Source organism: Bos mutus, chromosome 22 (assembly GCF_027580195.1).
Source record: "Bos mutus isolate GX-2022 chromosome 22, NWIPB_WYAK_1.1, whole genome shotgun sequence".
Taxonomy (NCBI): domain Eukaryota; kingdom Metazoa; phylum Chordata; class Mammalia; order Artiodactyla; family Bovidae; genus Bos; species Bos mutus.
The window spans coordinates 69,643,834-69,669,511 of NC_091638.1; the positions used below are offsets into that span (position 1 = coordinate 69,643,834).

A 25,678-nucleotide genomic window follows, 5' to 3' on the forward strand; every position below is an offset into this window, starting at 1 on the left:
ATTCTTGTGCTTGATACTGAGGGTAGAGGGAAAGGAGGGGAGAAAACACCAAATAAAAAAAAGCTTGGAATGCAGGCTCAAGCTGACACCGAGCATGTTCCTTCATAGTACAAGTAACAACGTTATAACTATTAAATGGTGTTTTAGTAACTGTTGTGTTTCTGGTTTCCATGTACTTATTCTGCCTTTTTTTTTGCGATTCCAGGGAGTTTTGCTTGGATCCTGTTGGGAAAAGGAAAGAAAAAAAGAGTGAAAATACAGACATTAGTTGTAGATTTTTGTTTTAACACTGATCCTAGAAGACAGCTCTGGGACTCACTAGTGTCCTGAGAACAACACTCCCATTTTCACTGGGCAGGGGCTGAGTCTGGCCTGGGATGAGCCGAAGAGAGCCCCCAAGATCCACCCGCTCCCTGCCACTGAGCCTGCTGCCTGTCCTCTCTCGCTGCCCAAACCTCCTGGCTCCCTTCTCTGGGGATAACAGAGAATGAGGCACACGTAAGCACACTGCCTGCTGGCTGTGCTCTGTAGGAATAAGCAACAACCATATACAAATCTGTGTGAACTGCCCTTGCTGGGCTTTAGCTCCAGTGTCTACCTAAGAAAGCAAAAAAGTAGGTAAAGATCCTGCATTAAGTCTGGGCTGTCTGGATATAGACAAGGTTTCCTCATATCAAAGCTAGAAAAAGCACTGAAACCTGGGGTGTGAAAGGTGGGGGGTGGGCACAAAGAGAATTTAACTGCTGTGATGCTTTGTTTCTTAAAGAGTATCTGAAGAAAATATGGAAAAATATTAACTTACAGTTCCTTGATATAGGGAGTCATAAAAATTCTACCAATATTTTATTATTTGATTTAAATATGAAACTGATTAAAACAGAAGGATATGTAGTCTTAGAAAAGAGGTAGTTTTGAGCTTTAATATATTTATTTACTACAAGTTTTATTTCTAAAAAGGGAAAGAAGAGTTTGGCTTAATATTGATATTTGTGAAACTAAATGGTGAGTAGACAACCACAAACATTTAAAAACCAGTTCAAAAAGGCAGAGTGGTCCTAACTCTGTTGATCCTTTTCAGTTTAAGATACAAAGAATGCTTTACAAAGGAGCAGATGAAATAATTTCTAGTAAAATGAAACCATTAACCAAGCTTTTCCTTTTCCCCAGGATAAAAATTACTTTCTTTGGTATTAGCATTTTACATAGGAGACTAAAAACAACTGGGGGGAAAAAAGCTCATGTCATGATGAAATGTGGAACCTAAGCATACTCACTTTTCAACAATTGACTTGGTCTGATCGCGGGCGATGCCAACATAGTGATCAATCTGGGTCTTCAAGGAAGAAAAGTCATTCAGTTGTGGCAACACACAGATTAACAATTTTCCTGAAGGTAAGATTCTTTAGCCTAGTTTAACCATCATTTTCTCAATACCAGAAACTGTGTGTCTAATCTACATTCAGTAAACACAAATATGTTCTGACTCCTGGTGAGACTAATTCATTTAATACCAAAAAGCCATGAATCAAGTCAGATGATGGACAACAGTCTATCAAGAACAACTTCACAGCAGCCAGTACACTCGGTATAAGCCACTCTACAATGCAGACGTCTGCTCACACTCACGGATTCCCACAACTCCTTTAATAGTTTGTTTCTTCACAGATACCAGCTCTTATTTAAGCATTTTTTTTCAACTTTTTTGGGGGAATAGATCCATCTGACACATAGCATGGTAACACAGTAAATTCCCTTTCTACCCTTATCTCTTCTAGACATTCAGTTTCGCTTCTTAGAGGAAACCAGTTACCAGTTTCTTGTAGGCACTTGACTTGTAAAATTAGACTGTAAAAATGGCTAGGAAAAGATTGCTGTGCACTTTCAATGCCTAAAAAATGAACTAAGGACTTCCCTGGTGGTCAAGTGGCTAAGACTCTGTGCTCCCAATGGAGGGGGCCCGGGTTCAATTCCTGTTCAGGGAACTAGATCCCATATACTGCAACTAAAGATCTGATGTAGCCAAATAAATAAAGAAATAAAAAAAGAACTAAAATTAGTCATACATTAACTGGCATATCTGACTCAAAAACAGACAAATGCTTACCTTGTACTTCTCATAGACAATTGGAATGCTGAAAACGAGTAGTTCAGCTGTAAGAAAGAATCATGAGACACGGCAAGTGTCAATGGAGACAGTCACAAAGTCTGAGTAACAGGGATATTTTTCCTCATGAAATACAGGGAAACACAGAAGTTCATCAATATGAGAAATCCTGGCCAGAGCTCTCAACTAAGGAGAGTTAGATACAGGTATATAGTCTTCCCTCTTGTACCACTAATAATTTCCAAATTATGAAGATCCTCATATTTAAACCAAATCTCGACAACTCTCCTTTATTTCTAGTTATCTGGATGTTTCTTTATAGGTGGGACCATTTAATAAACCTGTGCCCACAAACACAGGTTCCTCCAATAACTAGTCAAGGCCTTTATGGATGTTAAAGGCTGGGCCAGTGTGAAAGGACTGGAGCCACGCTGAGCTCTCTTTGTTCTTACTCTTACCAATTACTTCATAGAGCCTGAAGACATTTTCCTTGCCACCTTACCAAGAATCAGAAGGGTGATCCCATTGAAAACGGCACCAACATAGGTCATCAGCCACATGAAGACAGCAAGCTGTGAAGGCCAACATCAGAGGGTTAAGCAGGAATAATCATAATGCAAAATTCAGGTTTGGCTGTGTGAAGTCACTCAGTTTGGAGAAGGCAATGGCACCCCACTCCAGTACTCTTGCCTGGAAAATCCCATGGACAGAGGAGCCTGGTAGGCTGCAGTCCATGGGGTCGCGAAGAGTCGGACACAACTGAGCGACTTCCCTTTCACTTTTCACTTTCACGCATTGGAGAAGGAAATGGCAACCCACTCCAGTGTTCTTGCCTGGAGAATCCCAAAGATGGGGGAGCCTGATGGGTTGCCGTCTATGGGGTTGCACAGAGTCGGACACGACTGAAGTGACTTAGCAGTAGTAGTCACTCAGTTGTGTCTGACTCTTTGCGACCCCATGGACTGTAGCCCACCAGGCTCCTCTCTCCAGGCAAGAATACTGGAGTGGGTTGCCATGCCTTCCACCAGGGGATCTTAAAAAATTCAGGTTATTTGATGTTATTCTTTTCTAGCTAAGTCCTCATAAATTTAGTGATATATGCCATTAATAATTTCAAGATGGTTACCTCATTTCTGTTATACATTTGAGGGTGCATAAAAGAACTCAGTGGTTCTCTCAGGCCCCCAAACAGACTGTAACTGCATTTCTATCAATTACATACATTATCCTTATTCTGATGTTAGTTCTCTTGGCGCATAAAGTACCTTCTTTACTAACCCCTACTTCCATTTTTATAGATTGATTGAGACAAGCATACATTTTGCTTTTGTCTGATAAAACCTTATTTACTGCCTTTCCTCTGAATTATAACTCAGTCCCTGGTTTTCCTCAGCCTCACCACCAAAAGCTGTAGAGGCAACTAACCTTTAAGGAGTCAACTAGATCCTCCACCAGAAAGAGACGAATGATGAGTTTCAGGGCCCTGTTGATGTGCACCATGGCAGCGTTCACATAATTATGGAAAGCTTCTGAGGACAGAGTGATGTCGACATCCAGGTAGGCTCTTCCAGAAGAAGAAACAACAGTCACACATTTGACATGGCAGGAGACGACCTGTTTCTGTTAGCACAGAAGTTCTTCAGAGGGTGAAATCCCCCCAAGGGTGTGTGACATCTGCAGAGGCAGATTTTGCTAACATGGGGTGGGGGGACATGGCTGTCATTTGGTAGGTAGAGGCAAAGCTGCCCTATGTCTGCAGTGAGGGATAGTCATGTACAATAAAGAACTGCCCAATGTCCTGCATAACTTTTACTATCTCATAGGATATTCATGAAGGTGAACCTATTTATAATTATCAGGAGCCCAGAACATACAAAAACAAAGTATTTTCCCCACAATTTTAACATATCCCTAATTGTCTAAAACTGTATTTTGTTTATACTGAAACCTTAAGATTTTTTTTTTTGCCATTTTGGAAAATCACATCTGTAAGGGAGATTATAAATGTACATGCAAGTATCTGATCTAAAGTATCTTTAGTTTCTTTTTTGGTGTAGTTATTTCTAAGAAATTAAAATATTGACTGAAATGCTTGTTGTAATAGTTTACCAGTAATATTATCTACGAATTTCATTTCAAAATGATAAAGGAGGCATTATAAAATATTTGTTAAAGAAACACAAAGACCTGCGTTCTGTTCCCAGGATGCATTCTAGAACCGAGATGTAACCACCTGCTCACAATCTGTCCATTCACTCAGCACTTACTGCGTGCCCATGAGTATCAGACCCTCCACTAGGTGTAGGGATATCAGAAAAATAAAACTGCTTCTGCCTCAAACAGCCTACAGTCTTGCGGGAAAAATCAGAAGAGTAATAGGCATGTTTTTCTTTTCTGTTTATTAAGGAAATATTTACTATCAAACACAAAAGTTATAAAAATTAGATGCTGTAATTAATACAACCCAGCAAAACACATTTTATAAATCTATAACAGCGTCATGCGAAAGGAGAAAAAAAAAAAACACAAACTTCTACATTGCAGCTTGTGGCAAAACAGTAAAATTTATCCACTCAATCAATCAACAACTACTGATTTGTTAAAACCAATTTGCAAGTAATTTTTAACATGCCACATAGAGCTTAAATCATTCCTTCTATTTTCACCAGGAGAAAAGACAAGGACCAAAGCTGCAGTCAGACACTATTCTGTTATAGTTCTGAGAGACCACAGAAATACTTCTTTTTCCACGAGAAGGGGTTTTAAAAACCTGCTATTTGAAAATAATACTGCCATTTGTTGATGTTAAAACTTTTTACAGGCCAAGACTTTCAAGAGGAAAGGGGTGAGAAAACATTTGTTAAATCATAGCACAGTTGGAAAAGCTAGCAACTGGATTCTACAAATGCATGACCTACTGACTTCATCATGACTTGCCCCTGGTATTAAGGTAACTAAAGGAGAGATAAAACCAAGAATATACACACTGAGTTCTGATATTGCCAAGAATGCATCCTCAACGACAACATTCCAAGGCTGTTTTAAGTATTAACTATGTGGGGCTTAAACATGTACCTGGGACCCCCTTTCACTGAGCACTGTCCAGATGCCCTGCTTGCTCTACAGGACGACCCTGCCCAGGAATTCAGACAGTCCTTTTAGGTGAACCTCTAGTTTGTCAAAGAAGTTCCCGGTGCCTAACTTGGTCACTTCATAAAGGAGTCTCAAGCTGACGTTTCATGCCACTGATTAGCTGCATTAGGCCCTATAATTCCTGATTTCTAATCAGGTCTGATTTGAATCTGACCAGCCTCTGCAAACCCTTTCCTAAGTTGTAGAGCATTACTTATGATACTTGAACTCACTTGAATGGATGGCCTTCTTCTGATTTCTGTACAGCTTGGATGACAGACTTGTAGACCCTGAAGCTGATGGTGACAGACAGAAGAGCCAGGATGAGGTAAGAAACCACACTGATGACACTGAAAGCTGCCAGGGACAGCAGCATGATCAGTGTGGTGCCAAAGACAAAGCCAGTTTTCTTCACATCTCGCCAGAAAATCAAGTCGTGCACTGCCAACAGAAAAGGGAGGTTAAGTTAGACAACCTCTCACAGGGCCGGGACTGTCCACTCCGTGTTCTGCACGCCTGACACGCCTTACACTAGCGTGCAGTTACAGGTGCACCCCTCCTCAAGACAGTAAATAAAAGCCAAGGAGAATCAAACTACATCAGCGATGATTCACACTGCCAAAGGTTTTTCTGGTTTCTGGATAGGTTTATAGAAACTTAGTTTTTAGTCATGGCTACTCAGTACAATGGAATAAAGTGTCATTTACTTTAAATGTTTCAGTAGAGCAACTGTGGGAAAAGCTTGAAAACTGTTGACTAAATTAAGCAAACCAGGCTTATAAATTATCAACAGCTGGGTCAACAGACTAAAACCAAAGGTAACTTGACATGTGGGCCTTAGGAAGCCTCACTATGAACAAAGCTAGTGGAGGTGATGGAATTCCAGCTGAGCTATTTCCAATCCTTTCAAAGATGGATGCTGTTGAAATGCTGCACTCAGTATGCCAGCAGATTTGGAAAACTCAGCAATGGACACAGGGCTGGAAAAGGTCAGTTTTCATTCCAATACCAAAGAATGTTCAAACTACTGCACAAGTGCACTCATCTCACATGCTAGCAAAGTAATACTCAAAATTCCCCAAGCCAGGCTTCAACAGTATGTGAACCAAGAACTTCCAGATGTTCAAGCTGGATTCAGAAAAGGCAGAGGAACCAGAGATCAAATTGCCAACATCCGTCAGATCATAGAAAAATCAAGAGAATTCCAGAAAAACACCTATTTCTGCTTCACTGACTGTGCTAAAGCCTTTAACTGTGTGGATCACCACAAACTGGAAAATTCTTAAAGAGATGGGAATACCAGACCCCCTACCTGCCTTCTGAGAAACCTGTATGCAGGTCAAGAAGCAACAGTCAGAAACAGACATGGAACAATGAACTGGTTTCAAATTGAGAAAGGAGTACATCAAGGCTGTATATTGTCACTTTGCTTATTTAACTTATATGCAGAGTACCTCATGCAAAACGCCGGCTGGATGAAGCACAAGCTGGAATCAAGATTGCCATGAGAAATGTCAATAACCTCAGATATGCAGATAACACCACCCTTATGGCAGAAAGCGAAGAGGAACTCAAGAGCCTCTTGATGAAGGTGAAAGAGGAAAGTGAAAAAGTGGGCTTAAAACTCAACGTTAAAAAATCTAAGATCATGGGATCTGGTCCCATCACTACATGGCAAATAGATGGGGAAACGATGGAAACAGTGACAGACTATTTTCTTGGGCTTAAAAATCACTGCAGATGTTGACTGCAGCCATGAAATTAAAAGACACTTGCTCCTTGGAAGAAAAGCTATGACAAACTTAGGCAGTGTATTAAAAAGCAGAGACATTATTTTGCTGACAAAGGTCCATCTAGTCAAAGCTATGGTTTTTCCAGTAGTCATGTATGGATGTGAGAGCTGGACCATAAAGAAGGCTGAATGCCGAAGAATTAATGCTTTGGAACTGTGGTGTTGGAGAAGACTCTTGAGAGTCCCTTGGACTGCAAGGAGTTCAAACCAGTCAGTCCTAAAGGAAATCAATCCTAAATATTCATTGGAAAGACTGAAGCTGAAGCAAGAAGAAAATGGACTAGGATGGGGCAAGAGCACAGGCAGAGAGACTCCCTAGGCGCAAAGGTTATATGGTAGTTTTTTGTTTGACTTCTTTAAGTCTGAAATATTTGAAAGAAAAGCTGGGGCCTAGACAGAAAAAGACCTTGATGCATCAGAGAAGGGAAAGGCATAAAAATGCTAGCCTAAATGCAAATCTACCTTGGTGCAAATTAGAAAAAGCCTCCCTTTCTCATGAAAACTGTGACAAGAAATAGTCAAGCCTACAATGATAACCACTGTCAAACCTACAATGATTTCTCTGATGAAAATGGACTGGGATGGGGCAAGAGTACAGGCAGAGAGACTCCCTAGGAGGCTAACACAGGGGGTTCAAGTCAGAGATGATGGGCGTTTAGATTAGGTCAGGATGGAGCGGAGTGGAAACACAGACTGTATTTTGGAGGCAGGACAGTCAGAACTTGATGATGAACTGATGTGGGAGGTGACAGAGGGAAATAAATATGGATGAGATCTAGTTTTGGGGCCTGAGCAAATGGACCAATGTGGTGTCATTTACTGAGATGAGAAAAAGCAGAGTAGAGAGCATGTTAGTTCTGGATGGATGTCTAGAGATATACACAGAGAAGGTGGTCAGATCTAGCAGTATGGAGCACACACGACAAGTCTGAGCTGGAGATGGCACATATGGAAACCACCAGCACACAAATAATATTAAAAGTCATGAAAATGGATAAGGTTATCTAGTTTATAGGGAAGAAGGCCTAGGCTTAATTCTGAGGTGCTCCAATATTAGTCGCTGAGTAAAAGTAGAGGAGCTGGAGAAAAGATACAGAGGAAATAACCAAGGAAATGGGGATAACTAGGAGTATGGAGTCACAGAAGCTGACCCAGGAGTGCTTTGTGGAGAAGGGTGTGGAAACTGGCTAATTGTGCTGAGGCTGAAAAAGGGACTTAGCAATATGGAGATCGTTGGTGTCTGATCAGAGCGGTTCAGTGAATAGCTGGAGGGGGTTGAAGAGGAATTACTGGTGAGACATGGAGGCAGTGTGAGAGAAAACGCTTAAGAAGTGTGGGTATGAAGGGGAGTAGAACATCTGGAGCCAAGGGTTTTCAAAGATGGGAAACACTAAGGCATGCTTATATGTTTTATAAGAATGCTAATAAAGCTTGCTTTAGTTACAAACAAGGAGAGACTGAAGATAGGGAGCAGAAGCAGTGAAGTCCTGGAGAAAGAAGGGATGGAGAAGAGCCCAGGCGGAGGTGGGTAACCTTGAAGAGGATGAAGAGAGACACAGGCCCATTCACAGATCTGAAGAATGGAAGAGGAGAGATTCCCTTCTGGATGTTTCTGTTTCCTCAACAAAAGGGAGATGAGGTCATCAGCCGGAATTGGGGGCAGGGGGGTGACAATGGCTTATCGAGTGAGGAAAAGATATGAAATGGTTGTTTCAGAAAACTCCAAGTGGAAATTCCCTGGAGGTCCAGTGTTGAAGACCCTGCACTCCAACTGCTTGCATAGGGGGCACAGGTTTGACCCCTGGTTGGGGAACTAAGATCCCACATGCCATGCAGCATGGCAGAAAAAAGAAAAGAAAATCAAGTGTCTTAAAACTGTTAAAAGAAAAAACAGGAGTAAATCTTTGTGATCCTGGATTAGGCAATGTTTTTTCAGATACAATACCCAAGGCACAAATCACACACACACACACACACACACACACACACACACACACACACACACAATAAACTGGGCTTCCCTGGTGGCTCAGATGGTAATGAATATTTCTGCAATGCGGGAGACCCGAGTTTGATCCCTGGGTGGGGAAAATCCTCTGGAGAAGGGAATGGCAACCCACTCCAGTACACCAAAAGAAAAAAAAGAACAAAAAGATAAATTGGACTATATCAAAATTAAAAACCTTTGTGTTATAAACATACCAAGAAAATGACAAGAAAACTCATAGAATAAGAGGACATATTTTCAAATTATTTATCTAATAGGGTTAATTGAGTTATAACTCAATAATAAAAAGAATAGCTTAAATGAAAAAAAGTAAAAAAATGAGAAAGGAGCCAAACAGACACTTCTCCAAAGATATGCAAATGGCCAATAAGTATATAAAAAGAGGCTTAACATCATTAGTCATTAGTGAAATGTAAATCAAAACCACGATGAGCCCACTAAATTGGCTATAATAAAAAATATAACAACAAATATTGGCAAGGATGCAGAGAAACCTCATGCATTCCCAGTAGGAATGAAAAATGTTGCAACTGCTTTGGAAAACAATTTGGCAGTTCCTCAGAAAGTGCAACAGAATTATTATACGACCCAGGAATTCCACTCTTAAGCAAATGTGCAAGAGAAATAAAAACATACAACACAAAAATTTATGTACACCAGTGTTCACAGAAGCATTATTCATAACATGGAAAATGTAGAAACAATCTAAAAATCCATCAACTGATGAATGGACAAATAAAATGAACATGTCCATACAATGCGATTATTATTTGGCCATAAAAAGGAATGAAGTTCCAATACTACATATTGTAACATAGATAAAATGTAAAAACATTATGCCAACTTTAACACATGAATTACAAAATCCCACATATTGTATGATTATGTTTATATAAAACATCTGCAACTCTGTAGAGAGAGAAAGTAAATGAGTGGTGGTTTAGGGCTGTGGTGATGAAGTTATGACCAACCTAGACAGCATATTAAAGAACAGAGACATTACCTTGCCAACAAAGGTCCATCTAGTCAAAACTATAGTTTTTCCAGTAGTCATGTATGGATGTGAGAGTTGGACTATAAAGAAAGCTGAGTGCCAAGGAACTGATGCTTTTGAACTGTGGTGTTGGAGAAGACTCTTGAGAGTCCCTTGGACTGCAAGGAAATCCAACCAGTCCATCCTAAAGGAAATCAGTCCTGAATATTCATTAGAAGGACAGATGCTGAAGCTGAAACTCTAGTTCTTTGGCCACATGATGTGAAGAGCTGACTCATTTGAAAAGACCCTGATGCTAGGAAAGATGAAGGTGGGAGGAGAAGGGGACGACAGAGGATGAGATGGTTAGATGGCATCACTGACTCAATGGACATGAGTTTGAGTGAACTCCGGGAGTTGGTAATGGACAGGGAAGCCTGGTGTGCTGCAGTCTATGGGGTCGCAAAGAGTTGGACACGACTGAGTGACTGAACTGAACTGGTGCTGGTTAGAAATGGGAAATGACTGCTAATGGGTATGGGGTTTCTTTTCTGTGGGGGAACGAAAATATTATAAAATTGGATAGTGGTGATGGAAAAATCATTTAGTTGTAAACCTTAATGGATGAATTGTATAGTATATGAGTTATATCTCAAAAAAGGTATTAAAAAAAAAAAGAAATGAGACAAACTTGCAATTATAGTCAGGGATTTCAACATTCCTCTCTGAATAATGGCAGAATAAGTAGACAAAAAATCAATAGGGATATAAGACTTAAACACTATCAATCAATTTGACATTCAAAAGAACACTCTACACTTTTAACAGCAGAACATACATTCTTTCCAAGTACGTGTAGAACATTTACCAAGATAAACTTAATTCTGGATTCAAGACACTTCTCATGATTTCTGATTATAAGGTAATTACATCAGAAACAATAACAGAAAGATACTGAGAAAACCAATGATAAACTTTGTATAAACTAAACGATATGCTTCTAAACAGCTAATAGACCAAAGGAAAAAATCAACAGGGAAATTACAAAGTATTTTGAACTGAATGAAAATAAAAATCTGTGGTGTACAGCTAAGTGCCTATATTATAAGAGAAGAAAGATAAGAATTTCTTATCAGTGATTTCATTTTCAACCTTAAAAAGCTAGAGGAAGAACTGATTGAATTCCAACTAAACAGAAGAAAGGAAAGAAAACCAGAGCAAATGTCAATGAACAGATAACAGAAAAACAACAGAAACATCAATGAAACCAAAGTTGGTTCTTTGAGAATATCAATAAAATAGATAAAACTCTAGCTAGACTGATCAAGAAAAAGTGAAAGAATACACAAATTGCCAATATCAGGAATCAGAGAGGTGACATTGCTACAGATTCTAAAGACATTAAAAAGATAAGGGGATATTAGGATCAATGTTATGCCAATAAACTAGACAATTTAGATGAAGTGGACAAATTCTCCAATGACCAGACCATCAAAGCTCACTCAAGAAATAGACAGGGCTTCCCTGGTGGCTCAGTGGTAAAGAATCCTCCAGCCAATGCAGGAGACATGGGTTCGATTCCTGATTTGGGAAGATCCCACACGCCACAGAGCAACTAAGGCTGTGCGCCACAACTACTGAGCCTGTGCTAGAGCCCGTGAGCCTCAACTACTGAGCCCATGCGCTCAGCCACCATGGCCCGCGTGTCCTAGAGCCGTGCTACCCAACGAGCAAAACCACCGTGACGAGGCGCCCTCACACTGTGCCTAGAGGGCAGCCCCTGCTGACCGCAGCCAGAGGAAAGCCCACGCAGCAACAAAGACCCAGCACAGCCAAATTTAAATAACATTTAAAAAAGAGTATATCATGACCAAGTTTTTTTTTTTTTTTTTGCAAAATGTGAGACTTAGTATTCATAAATCAGTCAATATAATTTACTACATCAACAAACTAAAGAACCATACGATCATCTTAAGAGATATGGAAAAACAAAATCCAATGTCTTCTGATAAAACTTCTCAACAAATGAGGTTATAGAAGGGAATTTCCTTTAGTTAATAAAAGTAATCTGCAAGAAACCTAGAGCTAACATCGTATTTAATGAAAGAAGGCAAGGATATTCTCTTTTACTACTTCTACTGGCTTTAGCCAGCACGGTAAATCAAGAAAAATAAACTAAAAAGCATCAAACTAGAAAGGATGAAGTAAAACTGTCATTATTTAAAGATGGCATATTGCCTATGTAGAAAATCTGATGGAATCTACAAAAAAGCTAATAAATTTTAGCAACATTGCAACTTACAAAATTAATTATATTTCCAAGTATTAGTATTAACCAATAAGAAACTGACCTAAAAACACCATTTAAAATAGCATGAAAACATGAACTACTTAGGAATAAATCTGACAAGAGATGTATAAGACCTGTACTCTGAAATCTATAAAATGCTGCTGAGAGAAACTAATGACGACCTACATTAATGGAAAGCTACATTGTTTTCAAATAGATGGGGAAAATGTCACATTTCATCTTCTTGGGCTCCAAAATCAACGCAGACGGTGACTACAGCCATGAAATTAAAAGATGCTTGCTCCTTAGAGGAAAAGCTATGACCAACCTAGACTGTGTATTAAAAAGCAGGGACATCACTTTGAGACAAAGGTCCATATAGTCAAAGCTATGGTTTTTCCAGTAGTCATGTATGGATATGAGAGTTGGTCCATAAAGAAGGCTGATCGCTTAAGAATTGACACTTTTGAACTGTGGTGTTGGAGAAGACTCTCAAGAGTCCCTTGGACAGCAAGGAGATCAAACCAGTCAGTCCTTAAGGAGATCAACCCTGAATATTCATTGAAAGGACTGATGCTGAAGCTCCTTTACTCTGGCCACCTGATGCAGAGCCGATTCACTGGAAAAGACCCTGATGCTGGGAAAAATTGAGGGCAAGAGAAGGGCGCAACAGAGGATGAGATGGTTGGATGGCATCACTGACTCAATGGACATGAGTTTGAGTAAACTCAGAGAGACAGTGATGGACAGAGAAGCCTGGAGTGCTGCAGTTCATGGGGTCACAAAGAGTCAGACATGACTTAGCAACTGAACAACAACGTTGTTTTCATGGCTCTTTGCAACCCCGTGGATTGCAGCACGCCAGGCCTCCCTGTCCATCACCAACTCCCGGAGTTCACTCAGACTCACGTCCATCGAGTCAGTGATGCCATCCAGCCATCTCATCCTCTGTCGTCCCCTTCTCCTCCTGCCCCCAATCCCTCCCAGCATCAGGGTCTTTTCCAATGAGTCAACTCTTCGCATGAGGTGGCCAAAGTACTGGAGTTTCAGCTTTAGCATCATTCATGGCTTAGAAGACTCAAAATTGCTAAATTGTTAATTTATCTATAATTCTAAGTAATTCTAGTCTGAATTTCAGTAGGTTTTTTGAAAAATAGAAATAGACAAACTGATTTTAAAATTCCTATGGAAATGTGAAGGACCTAAAAGAGCCAAAACAACTTTGAAGAAGAATAAAGTTAGAGGACTAGCCCTATCTGATTTCAAGGGTTGTACAAAGTTACCACTATCAAGACACTATCGTACTGGCTTAAAGACACAGCAGAGCAATAGGCTGTCTACAAAGTTCAGAAACAGGTCAAATGGACAAACTAATTTTTGACAAAGCTGCTAAGACAGTTCCCTGTCTTAGGTAAGACAGGTTTCCCTGGTGGCGCAGACTGTAAGGAATCCGCCTGCAATGCAGAAGACCTGGGTTCAACCCCTGGGTTGGGAAGACCCCTTGGAGGAGGGCATGGCAATGTACTCCAGTATTCCTGCCTAGAGAATCCCTCGACAGAGGAGCCTGGTGGGCTACCGTCTATGGGGTCGCAGAGTCAGACATAACTAAGCGACTAAGCAGAAGACCGTTCATGGTAGAACCAAGTCTTTAAAAAATGGCGTCAGAACAATAGAATATACATATGCAAGAATCTCCAAACTTTTATCAATACCTTGCATGATATGTAAAAATTAACACAGAAGGATCACAGACTTAAATGTAAAACTTAGTACTATATAACTACTAGAAGAAATCAAACAAAAATCTCTGACCTTGAACTGTGAAAAATTTCTTATATATATCAATTTGATACATAACAGGAAAAACTTTAAAAACTATACTTCATCAAAATTAAAAACTTCTGCTCTTTTTGAAGGACATTGTTAAAAGAATAAAAAGATAAGCCAGAGACTGGAGAAAGTAATCTTCAAAGAATATACCCGATAAACAACTTGTATCCAGAATGTGTGTGTAACACACACACACACACACACACACACACACACATTCTTTCTCAAAAACAAAACACAATAAAAACTAGTCAAAATGTGAACAGACTTTTCATCAAAGAAGCTATATGGATAGCAAGTAAACACATTAAAAGATGGTTAACACCATAACACCATTAGTCATTAGGGAAATGCATATTAAAACCACAGCAAGAGCCTACTCTGTACCTGTCACGATGTCTACTCTTAAAAGACTGACTACAACAAATGTTGGCGAGGATATGGAGGAACCACAAGTCTCATATACAGCTGGCTGAAATATAAAATAATGGAAACCACTTTGGAAAAAAATCTTGACAGTTTCTTACAAAGTTAAATCAATTATCCTATGACCCAGCCATTTCACTTGTAAGTATTCACCCAAGAGGAAAGAATACATTGTGTCCATATAAAGATGAAACATGGATGTTCATAGCAGCTTTATTTGTAAAATAAATTAGCAAAACTGAAAATTCAAAACTTCAGCAAAAACTGAAAACAACCCAAGTGTCTGTCAATAAATGGTATATCCATACAATAGAATATTACTCATCAACATGGATGAATCTCAAAAAAATTAGGTTGAGTGAAAGAAGCCAAACCAAAAAAAACAGCACATACTTTGTGATTCCATATATATACAAAATTCTAGAAAATGCAAACCAGTCTAATGACAGCAGGCAGATCAATGGTTGCCTGGCAGGAGGGAGAGATTAAAAAAAGGGAGCAATGAGATTTTTGTGTGCTGGAGATGTTCGAAGTAATAGCTTCATGGGTGTAGACATATATCAAAACTTACCAAGTTACGTATTTTAAATATGGGCAAATTATTGCACAGCAATTAAGCCGCAATAACACTTTTTTTTTAAGTTAAATGACCATGAGGTAATATGTATTATTTTTGGTCTTCAAGTGGTTATTCTAACAAAAACTTAGCAATGATTCATGAGACAGAGTCAGAGGAAAAGGAAGAATAATGAACAGAAAAGCCTTTTTAATTTGAAGTCTTTTACTATGAATTCAGACTTCATAATATTCCAAGCTTACCTCTGTATTGGCTATAAGTAAAAATGTCTGATAAATAACAGAACAGTTTCCCAACCTCTTAAACTACTCAGAAAAGTACGATTTATAAACAACAAATGTATACATTCTTATGAAGATTAAATTTAAAAATTAAAAACAAAGGAAACTTTACTCTAGCAATCTGGTTACTGTGTCATTCAGAGAGAAGCAACCTATGGTCTTGGATGCTAAAGGCAACATTAGAGATGATTATGAAAGGCATCAGTTAGATCCAGCTTTAGGTACGACAGTGAATTAAGCAGTGCTTATTTTAGGTATTATTCTGCTTTCTCTCTGGAGCCCCTTCATGCCTCCTGGCTTCCACTTGGCTCCAGATCCCTACCTGGTGACACACTTTATCCTCAGCTCTAGCTTCAGCACAGCCAAGAACAAACCCTGCTCCAGACTGCCTGGGTTTTCATCCTCTTACATTTATTAGCTGTGTGATGCTGAGCAAGACACCATCTCTCTGTGCCTTGGGTTTCTCATCTGCAAAATGGAACAGTACAGTTCCTGGTTTATAGTGATGTGGCCTGCAGTAAATGGGTTAACGAGTAGAAGTGCTCAGAACACTACTGATTAGGCAGTAATACAATGTTTGCTATTATTATTATTCATTTGACTGCCAATCCCTACTACCATTAAAATGAAAAATTAAGAACTAAAGTTAAAATCCGCTACAAAGAAATAAAGATTTTTCTTCTCTTTGTTGCTATATTTCCTATGAAAAAGGAGTTGCACTGTCAGCACTGATTAAATAAAGAGGATGGTGTGTAAAAAGTTAGAGGAAAGCAGAGGGCAGGAGGTAAACACAATATGACAAGGGGGCCTACAGGGTAGACTGAACTGGCACAGATGAGAGGTGCCGGCACAGATGAGAGGTGCCGACACAGATGAGAGGTGCCGACATAGAGGTGGAAACCCAAAGCCATGAGAAGAGAAGACGTCACCTAGAGGCATCTTAGAACACCTCAAGACCCACTTATTCTACCCTCCAAGCAGTAATCAAAAACAGTTACAGAAATAGGGCTCATCTCTCCTTCTCCCTCATCCCCTACACTCAAACACCGTGGGCTGACAAAGCCTACCTCCTGGAATCTATTCACAGGAAAATAGGATCCTAATTGAGAGTCAATGGCTAACAAACTGCTACTCTAGTACACTATCTTACTGAGACAGAATTAAGCCTTGGCTAGTTTTTTCCAATGATAATGAACACAGCTGGGAGGCTCCCTTAGATGTGAGGCATCCAATTCTAATTGCCCCAACAGGAGCCCTGGAGAAGGAAATGGCAACCCTACTCCAGTATTCTTGCCTGGAGAATTTCATGGACAGAGGAGCCTGGCGGGCTACAGTCCATGGGGTCACGAAGAGTTGGACACAGCTGGGCAGCTAACACTTACACTTACTTAGCCTCTTCCAATGTTCGAAGCATCACTACAAACAAAGCTAGTGGAGGTGATGGAATTTCAGTTGAGCTATTTCAAATCCTAAAAGATGACGCTGTGAAAGTGCTGCACTGAATATGCCAGCAAATTTGGAAAACTCAGCAGTGGCCACAGGACTGGAAAAGATCAGTTTTCATTCCAATCCCAAAGAAAGGCAATGCCAAAGAATGCTCAAACTACTGCACAATTGCACTCATCTCACACCCTAGCAAAGTAACGCTCAAAATTCTCCAAGCCAGGCTTCAACAGTACGTAAACCATGAAATTCCAGATGTTCAAGCTGGTTTTAGAAAAGGCAGAGGAACCAGAGATCAAATTGCCAATGTTCTGCTGGATCATCGAAAAAGTAAGAGAGTTCCAGAAAAACATCTACTTCTGCTTTATTGACTACACCAAAGCCTTTGACTGTGTAGATCCACAATCTGTGGAAAATTCTTAAAGAGATGGGAATACCAGACCCCCTATCCGCCTCCTGAGAAACCTGTATGCAGGTCAAGAAGCAACAGTTATAACTGGACATGGAACAACAGACTGGTTCCAAATAGGAAAAGGAGTATAGGCTGTATATTGTCACCCTGCTTATTTAACTTATATGCAGAGTACATCACACAAAATGCCAGGCTGGACGAAGCACAAGCTGGAATCAAGATTGCCGGGAGAAATATCAATAGCCTCAGATATGCAGATGACACCACCCTTATAGCAGAAAGCGAAGAACTAAAGAGCCTCTTGATACAAGTGAAAAAGGAGAGTGAAAAAGCTGGCTTAAAACTCACCATTCAGAAAACTAAGATCATGGCATCTGGTCCTGTCACTTCATGGCAAATAGATGGGGAAACAGTGGAAACAGTCAGAGACTTATTTTTTTGGGCTCCAAAATCACTGCAGATTGTGACTGCCGCCGTGAAATTAAAAGACGCTTGCTCCTTGAAAGAAAAGCTATGAACAACCTAGACAGCGTATTAAAAAGCAGAGACATAATACTTTGCTGACAAAGGTCCATCTAGTCAAAGCTAAGGTTTTTCCAGTAGTCAGGTATGGATGTGAGAGTTGGACTATAAAGTAAGCTGAGCGCCCAAGAATTGATGCTTTTGAACTGTGGTGTTGCAGAAGACTTTTGAGAGTCCCTTGGACTGCAAGGAGATCAAACCAGTCCATCCTAAAGGAAATCAGTCCTGAATATTCATTGGAAGGACGGATGCTGAAGCTGAAGCTCCAATACTTTGGCCACCTGATGCAAAGAGCTGACTCCTTGGAAAAGACCCTGATGCAGGGGAAGACTGAAGGCAGGAGGAGAAGGGGACGACAGAGGATGAGATGGTTGCATGGCATCACTGACTCAGTGGACATGAGTTTGAGTAAGCTCCGGGAGGTGGTGATGGACAGGGAAGCCTGGCGTGCTACAGTCCATGGGGTCGGAGTTGGACACAACTGAGCTGAACTCAAGTGAGCCTCTTCCAAAGTCCTGAGCTAGTACAGTGGGTGCTGGGAAAAAAATGAAAAAAAGTTCCCAGACTACAAAGTTAGTGTTTTCCTAACTTTTCAGTTGTAAATTTATTTTATTATCACATAACTTAAAATTTAGTTTTTATTTGAAAGACCCTTACTTTTTTCTAGTTATGTTTCAATCTGTTTAAAGTCTCATGTTATACTAAGTATTTCTTAGAATCCATTTCCAGCTTCTTTGTATAAGTTTATGTAAACTAAGTCAAAAATTTCTGTTATCTTATTTTGCTACTGGCAGATTAAGCATATGACAGTGAACGTCTATATTAACCAAGAGTGTTTATGTTGCTGGTAGAATTATGAGTGATTCATTGCTTTCTTTAATTTTCCAAATCTTCAGCATATTTTTTACTTTAAAAACTTTAAAGGATGTTTACCTTTTGCCTTGGAGAAGGAAATGGCAACCCACTCCAGTAATCCTGCCTGGAGAATTCCATGGACAGAGGAGCCTGGCAGGCTACAGTCCATGGGGTTGCAGAGTCAGGCATGACGGCGCAACTATAAATCACCTTTTGCCTGTATTATTTAAGGATGCAGTAACCTTCTTACACCAAAAGAGGGCACTAAAATATCCAATGGTAACTTCAAGACTGATGGAAAGAAATCGGTTCTTGCCAATTCCAATGAGAACAGCCCCAAACCTTGTTGACTCCTTGCCTATTGACTTTTATTACTAAACCAGGGAAACATCTTGGTTTGATGCCAATGTCAACCATTCCCAAAGCCATTCTCAAACTTTACTCTCCCAAGTGTACTCCTCAAAGGAAGAAAAGAAAGGCTGCTCAAACGCTTATTCTGAAAAGGAATAAATGTGCCAAGAAATTTTAAGGTTTGGTAGCCCATAAGCTTTAACTTCATTTTCAAAAATAACTCTCTAACTAAGGATCCATACAACATGTTCTACCTTCTAAGCACTAATCTTCCAAAATTTGTTAATACAAATCTTTAAGGTTTAAAAGTGACTGCAGTAACTACAAGAAAAAAAATTCATGACCACAATACAAAAACTTCTTTAACAAACGGGGAAATTGAACAGTTAAGTTTTTTATATGAATAATTATTTCTGTAAAGAAAAGTATACAGACATTTCCACACTGATTATTTTCTTTGGTTACTTTTGTTATTAATAATTCATTATAAGTGAAGCCGTTTTTTGAGTTATAAGACATTGGATAATGCATTTATAAACTTAGAGCCAAATTCTATGGCTGCTGAAATGGGTTAATAGTCTGCTCTGCTACAGACTGATCGTTAACAAAGACACTCCCTCAAGACGGCACAGAAGGGTCACTGACAGAACACAAACTCTGTCAAGGACAAACATACGTGCTTTTGGTCATGCATACACTTGGCAGCAGGCCAAGGAAATTTGTAGGAACCCCTTTCAAGCCAGTGTTCCTCTCAAAGACTGTCTGGAAAGAGTTTTTCATTTATTTAAATAATCTAACATCCCCTTCCCCCAAGCCTTCAATTTTAGATTTTAGAAGCACAGAAGACAAAATGGTACTGACTACCCTTCCCCAACAAAATCGATGGATCTGAACATGTGAACTTTTGAACTAAGTTATCTAAAGAATAAAATTAAAGATAATAAAGGTAGTGCTAAATCATGATGGAAAGGATAAAGACACAAAACCCTGGCTTTAGTTTCTTAGCTTTTTTCTTTCCTTCTAGGTCCAGTTGGTTATTTCCACATGCTTGACAACCACTTAATTCTCCAACTAAGAAAGTTTAGACTTAAGTCTGCAGAAGTTATCAGATCAAATCTAAAATTAAAACAAAATACTAGTTAACGTGAAAGCCCAATCAAACTTGAAAAGTGAGTTTATGCCCTTCGTGTGTATTTATCTGTAATTCAATCTTCCATGCTAGTCATGTTATGGTAACGTGACATTTCTCCTATGGTTACAATACACTTGGATTTGTATGCTTCTCTGACAGTCCGTTAAGTAATGCAGATAAGTGGCAGAATTTCAGACTATCATAATAAGTAATACAACTATTTTCTTCTTTTAAAAAAGCTGACACTCCCTAAAACCTTTACCAGTAATAAGCAAAAGAAATTTTAAACATAAAAGTATTAGGTATTATATTAATAATACACATACCCTTGACCTTTGAGATACTCTCTCCATTTTCCTTAGCTCTACTGAATGTTTCCCTCATGGGAAAATGGGCTGCGACGGCTTCCCTCCACTCTGCTTTATTTCGCAACCCGCTGACCCCGCCGGCATTTAATTTCCTCCCAACATACGGCAAAGCTGAAAACAGTTTAGAGTAAACACCCATATAATCACTAACTAGATTTTTACTAGCAATGTCTTATTTTAACTTTTTTTTAACATGGTAAGTATATGTAAGAAAACTTACCATCCTAACCATTTTTAAGTATGCAGTTCGGTGACATTAAGTACAGCCATTGTTGTGTAACCATCACCGTGATCATTAATGGTTTGCTACACTTACTTACATATTTGTTCCTCTTATCTGTCCACTAGTCCATTTTAATTTAATGTGTTCCAAAGTAAATGGCAAATATCAGGAAATCAACATGCACTCACCCACGTAACTCTATCAAACTACAGAACATTATCATCACCCCAAGAAGTTTACTCATGTACCTTCCCAGCCAACACTCCGAGAGGTAGTCACAGCACTGATCTGATTCTTTTCTGTACACATAACAGTCTGCTTGTTCTACAATTTCATATAAATGGAATTGTGCAGTATGAATCATTGCTGTACTGCTTCTTTTACTCTTCATAGTTTCTGAGATTCATCCGTAAGTGTTGCAAGTATCAAAAGCTAAGTAGCTACACCACAGGTTATCTACTCCTTTACTGATGAATGGCTGTGATGAAGAAAACTGCTATGAACACACACAGTGTTCGTGCGAATGCTTTCATTTCTCTACAGCAGAGTTGCTAGGTCACGGGGCAGGTGCATGTTTAGCTCTTTAAGAAACTGGGCAACATTTCTCCGAAATATCTGTACTATTTTGCATTCTTGCCAATAGTTGGCTAGTTGTCAGTCTTTAATCATTCAGGTGGATGTGTAATGATCTTAATTATATGAAGACTTGTGAGGGTGAACATTTTCACTGATTATAGGGTTATTTACCTTTTGTGAAGCGTCAGAATCTTTTCTGCCCACTTTATTTTCTTGTGTTATTTGCCCTTTTATTGTTGAAATGTATTTTAAGTATTTCCTGGATACTATTCCATCATCAGATACATATTTTGTAAACACTTTATCCTCGTCAATAGCTGGCTTGTTAGTGGTGTCTTTTAATGAGCAAGATTTACTTCTGATGAAGTCTAAATAACTCATTGATTCTTTATGAGTGCATTGACTTAACAAACCTTTGGCTACCTTCAAGTCATGAAGATATTCTATGCTTTCTTCTAAAAGTTTCATGATTTTAGTTTTTATGTTCATGCCTCTGATCCATTTTCACTTCATTTTTGCACATCATATGAAATAGGGGTTGTGGCAGGCAGAATGCTAAGATGGCCCCCAAAACTCTTACTTCTTGGTGTACATGTCTTCTATATTTCCTCCTGCCCCCAAATGTGAGCAGAACCTGTGAATATGATGGGATAGTCGCTCTCATGTCTAAAGTTTCAGTTATGTAAGACCCTGTAGCAGCCTGGAGAGAAATCCTCCTGACAGCTTTGAAAAAATAAGCTAGCATGTTGTGAGAGAGTCCGAAGACCGGGGATCTGAGCACAGCCTCTTGGAGCAGAGCCGAGACTGCTGCCCACAGCCAGTAAACTAGAAAATGAAATCCTGAATAGAGGATCCGGCCTAACCTGTGCCTGAACTCCTGACCCTTGAAAACTCTGTAAGTACAGTGTTAGTCACTCAGATGTGTCTGATTCTTTGCAACCCCATGGACCGTAGCCCACCAGGCCCCTCTGTCCATGGAATTTTTCAGGCAAGAATACTGGAGTGGGTCGCCTATCCCTTTTCTGGGGGATCTTCCTGACCCATGGATCGAACCCAGGCTTCCTGCATTGTGGCAGATTCTTTACCGTCTAAGTGACCAGGGAAGCCCTTGAGATGATAAACTTGTGTTAAGTTACCAAGTTTTTGGTAATGTGTTATTTCTGGGTTCTTTGTTTCTTTCATTTATTTGTTGACTCTTCTGCAAGTTCCACAGTCTTTATTAGTGGAGTTTTATAATGTCTTGGAGTAAGTATTCCAAGTCCTCAGTTTTGCCCTTTTTCAAGATTGCTTTGGGTGTTAGGTCTGTATTTTTCTAAAGAAATTTTAGAAAAAGCTTGTCAATTTCTATTGAAAAATTCTTCTAGCATTTTGAATTGTACTGAATCCATAGGTTAATTTGGGTAGGACTGACTTCTTTACAATATCAAGGTTTCCAATCCATGAATACAGCATGGTTCTCAGACAGTTCCCTGGCTTCTTTCTGCAGTTTTGTAATTTTCAGTATAGAGGTCCTGCATATTTTTTTTAGTTATGTTTATTCCTATTTTGTGCTTTCATGTTATTGTAAATGGAACTTTAAAAACATGTTTTGTTTTCTCATTATTTGTTGCTAGCATATAACAAATAAAACTGAATTTTGTGTATTAACCTAATATCCTGTAACTGCTGAATAATTCATTTGTTAGTCTTAGCAGTTGCTTTGAAGATCCCTTAGGATTTTTCTATGTACCCAATTATATAATCTTCAAATTAAGACAGCTTTACTTTTTTTCCAATAGTCATTCCTTTTATTTCTATTTCTTGTCTTAATCCAAAGGGGAGGATCTCCAGTATGATGGTAAATACAAATGGTGAGGGTGACATCTTTACCTTGTACCCAATGTCAGGGGAAGTGTTCAATATTTTGGCATTAACTATGTCAGTTGTAGTTTTTAACAGATACATTAGACTGAGATTACCTTCTATTCCTGGTTTGCTGAAAGCTTTTATCAGAAAAGGATGTTGAGATTTTTCAAATCTTTTCTGTATCGACTCACATACTCACCTAGATTTTCTACATGTTAATGTGGCAAATTATGTTGATTGGCTTCTGATCTTAAAACCTATTCCAAGAACAAACCCCACTTAGCCATGATACAATTAACATTTTGATATAGTGCCTGATTTGATTTGCTGTTACTGTTTTTTTTTTTGCTGTTAATATTTTGTGAAGGACTTTTCTTTTTATTATGTTTCTGAGTGATATTAGTTTATAATTTTCTTTGTGGTGTCTTTCTCTACTTTGTGTATCACTATACGAGTCTGAGTTGGAAAGTTGGCCTCCTTTTTCCTTAAATGCTTGAAACACATTCCACCCTGCCTCACTCCCACCCAGTGAAACTGCTGGGTCTGGACTTTAATATGTAACTGTGTTAGTTTTGGTAAACTGTATTTTTCAAAGAACTTGTTTAATTTAAGCTGGCATAAAGTTCATAATATTCTGCTGCTGCTAAGTCACTTCAGTCGTGTCCAACTCTGTGCGACCCCATAGACGGCAGCCCACCAGGCTTCGCCGTCCCTGGGATTCTCCAGGCAAGAACACTGGAGTGGGTTGCCATTTCCTTCTCCAGTGCATGAAAGTGAAAAGTGAAAATGAAGTCACTCAGTCATGTCCGACTCTTAGCGACCCCATGGACTGCAGCCTATCAGGCTCCTCGTCCATGGATTTTCCAGGCAAGAGAACTGGAGTGGGGTGCCCCTGCCTTTTCCCCATAATATTCTACTGACCTTTTAATACCCATTGGATCTGAAATGACAACTACCTTTTCATGTTTAATATTGGTAACCTGTGTTCTTTTTACCTGAATCAGTTAAGAAATCAATTTTGTTAAATTTTTCAGGAACCAAATTTTGGCTTTGGTCATTTTATTGCATTAATTTTTGCTCTTATCTTTATGATTTCCTTCCTTCTACTTCTTTTGGATTTACTTTGCTCTTTTTCTAGCTTAACTTGAAACCTTCAGTTCAGTTCAGTTGATCAGTCATGTCCGACTCTGCGACCCCATGGACTGCAGCACGCCAGGCCTCCCTGTCCATCACCAACTTGCAGAGTTTACTCAAACTCATGTCCACTGAGTCAGTGATGCCATCCAAGCATCTCATCCTCTGTCATCCCCTTTCCTCCTGCCTTCAATCTTTCCCAGCATCAGAGTCTTTTTAAATGAGTCAGCTCTTTACAACACGTGGCCAAAGTATTGGAGTTTCAGTCCTGAATGTTCATTGGAATGAGTCATGTTGAAGCTGAAACTCCAATACTTTGACTGTGTGGATCACCACAAACTGTGGAAAATTCTTAAAGAGATAAGAATACCAGACCACCTGACCTGCCTCTTGAGAAATTTGTATGCAGGTCAGGAAACAACAGTTAGAACTGGACATGGAACAACAGACTGGTTCCAAATCAGGAAAGGAGTACGTCAAGGCTGTATATTGTCACCCTGCTTATTTAACTTATATGCAGAGTACACCATGAGAAACACTGGAATCAAGATCGCTGGGAGAAATATCAATAACCTCAGATATGTAGATGACACCACCCTTATGGCAGAAAGAGATGAAGAACTAAAGAGCCTCTTGATGAAAGTGAAAGAGGAGAGTGAAAAAGCTGGCTTAAAGCTCAACATTCAGAACACTAAGATCATGGCATCTGGTTCCATCACTTCATGGCAAATAGATGGGGAAACAGTGGAAACAGTGACAGACTTTATTTTTTGGGGCTCAAAAATCACTGCAGATGGCATTAAAAGACGCTTACTCCTTGAAAGAAAGTCGAAATCTTAGATTACTGAATTTATTTTTCTTTTCTAATATGTGCACTTAGAGCTATAAATTTCCCTCTCAGCACTATATTCCACAAGTTTGATTACTGTATTTTCACTGTTATTCAGTTTAAAAACATTTCAATTTTTTTCTCATGATTTCTTCTTTGAGCTATAGATTATACAAAAGTGACTAGCTTAATTTTCAGATATTTGGGAATTTTCCTAGGTATCTTATTTTCACTGTTTAACATTTTTGTTTCATTATGGTCTGAGACCATATTGTATATGATCTTAATCTTTTAAATTTACTGCTTTGTTTGATGCCTAGCATATTGTCTATACTGGTGAATGTATACCTTGTTCATCTGGAAAAGAATGTATTTTATGCCGCTGTAGGGCACAGCGTTCTGTAAGTATCATGCAGGTCAAAGTGGCTGGTTGTGCTGTTCAGATCTTTGTGTGTATGTATAGTTGGTTTGTCAACTGCTGAACAAGAGGTATTAAAGCCAGTAATTATGATTAAAGAATGGGCTATTTCTCCCTTTAACTCTGCCAATTTTTGCTTCATTTCTTTTGAAGCTGT

The 25,678-nt window shown here is 39.2% G+C and overlaps 1 protein-coding gene across 2 annotated transcripts in view; it reads right to left on the minus strand.

Annotated features, from left to right (window-relative positions):
- The window catches only part of RTN3 (reticulon 3), a 64,070-nt gene continuing 38,392 nt past the window's right edge, over nt 1–25,678 (minus strand). Inside the window, exons 2-7 of one of the 2 annotated variants that reach the window (XM_005894146.3) lie at nt 5,470–5,677; nt 3,530–3,668; nt 2,607–2,676; nt 2,105–2,151; nt 1,275–1,333; nt 1–222 (exon numbers count right to left, since the gene is read on the minus strand). In XM_005894146.3, the coding sequence (XP_005894208.1) occupies nt 177–222; nt 1,275–1,333; nt 2,105–2,151; nt 2,607–2,676; nt 3,530–3,668; nt 5,470–5,677 (569 nt within the window). In that variant the 3' untranslated portion in view covers nt 1–176. The remainder of the gene's footprint in view (nt 223–1,274; nt 1,334–2,104; nt 2,152–2,606; nt 2,677–3,529; nt 3,669–5,469; nt 5,678–25,678) is intronic. The other variant, XM_070359960.1, reaches the window with a different exon arrangement.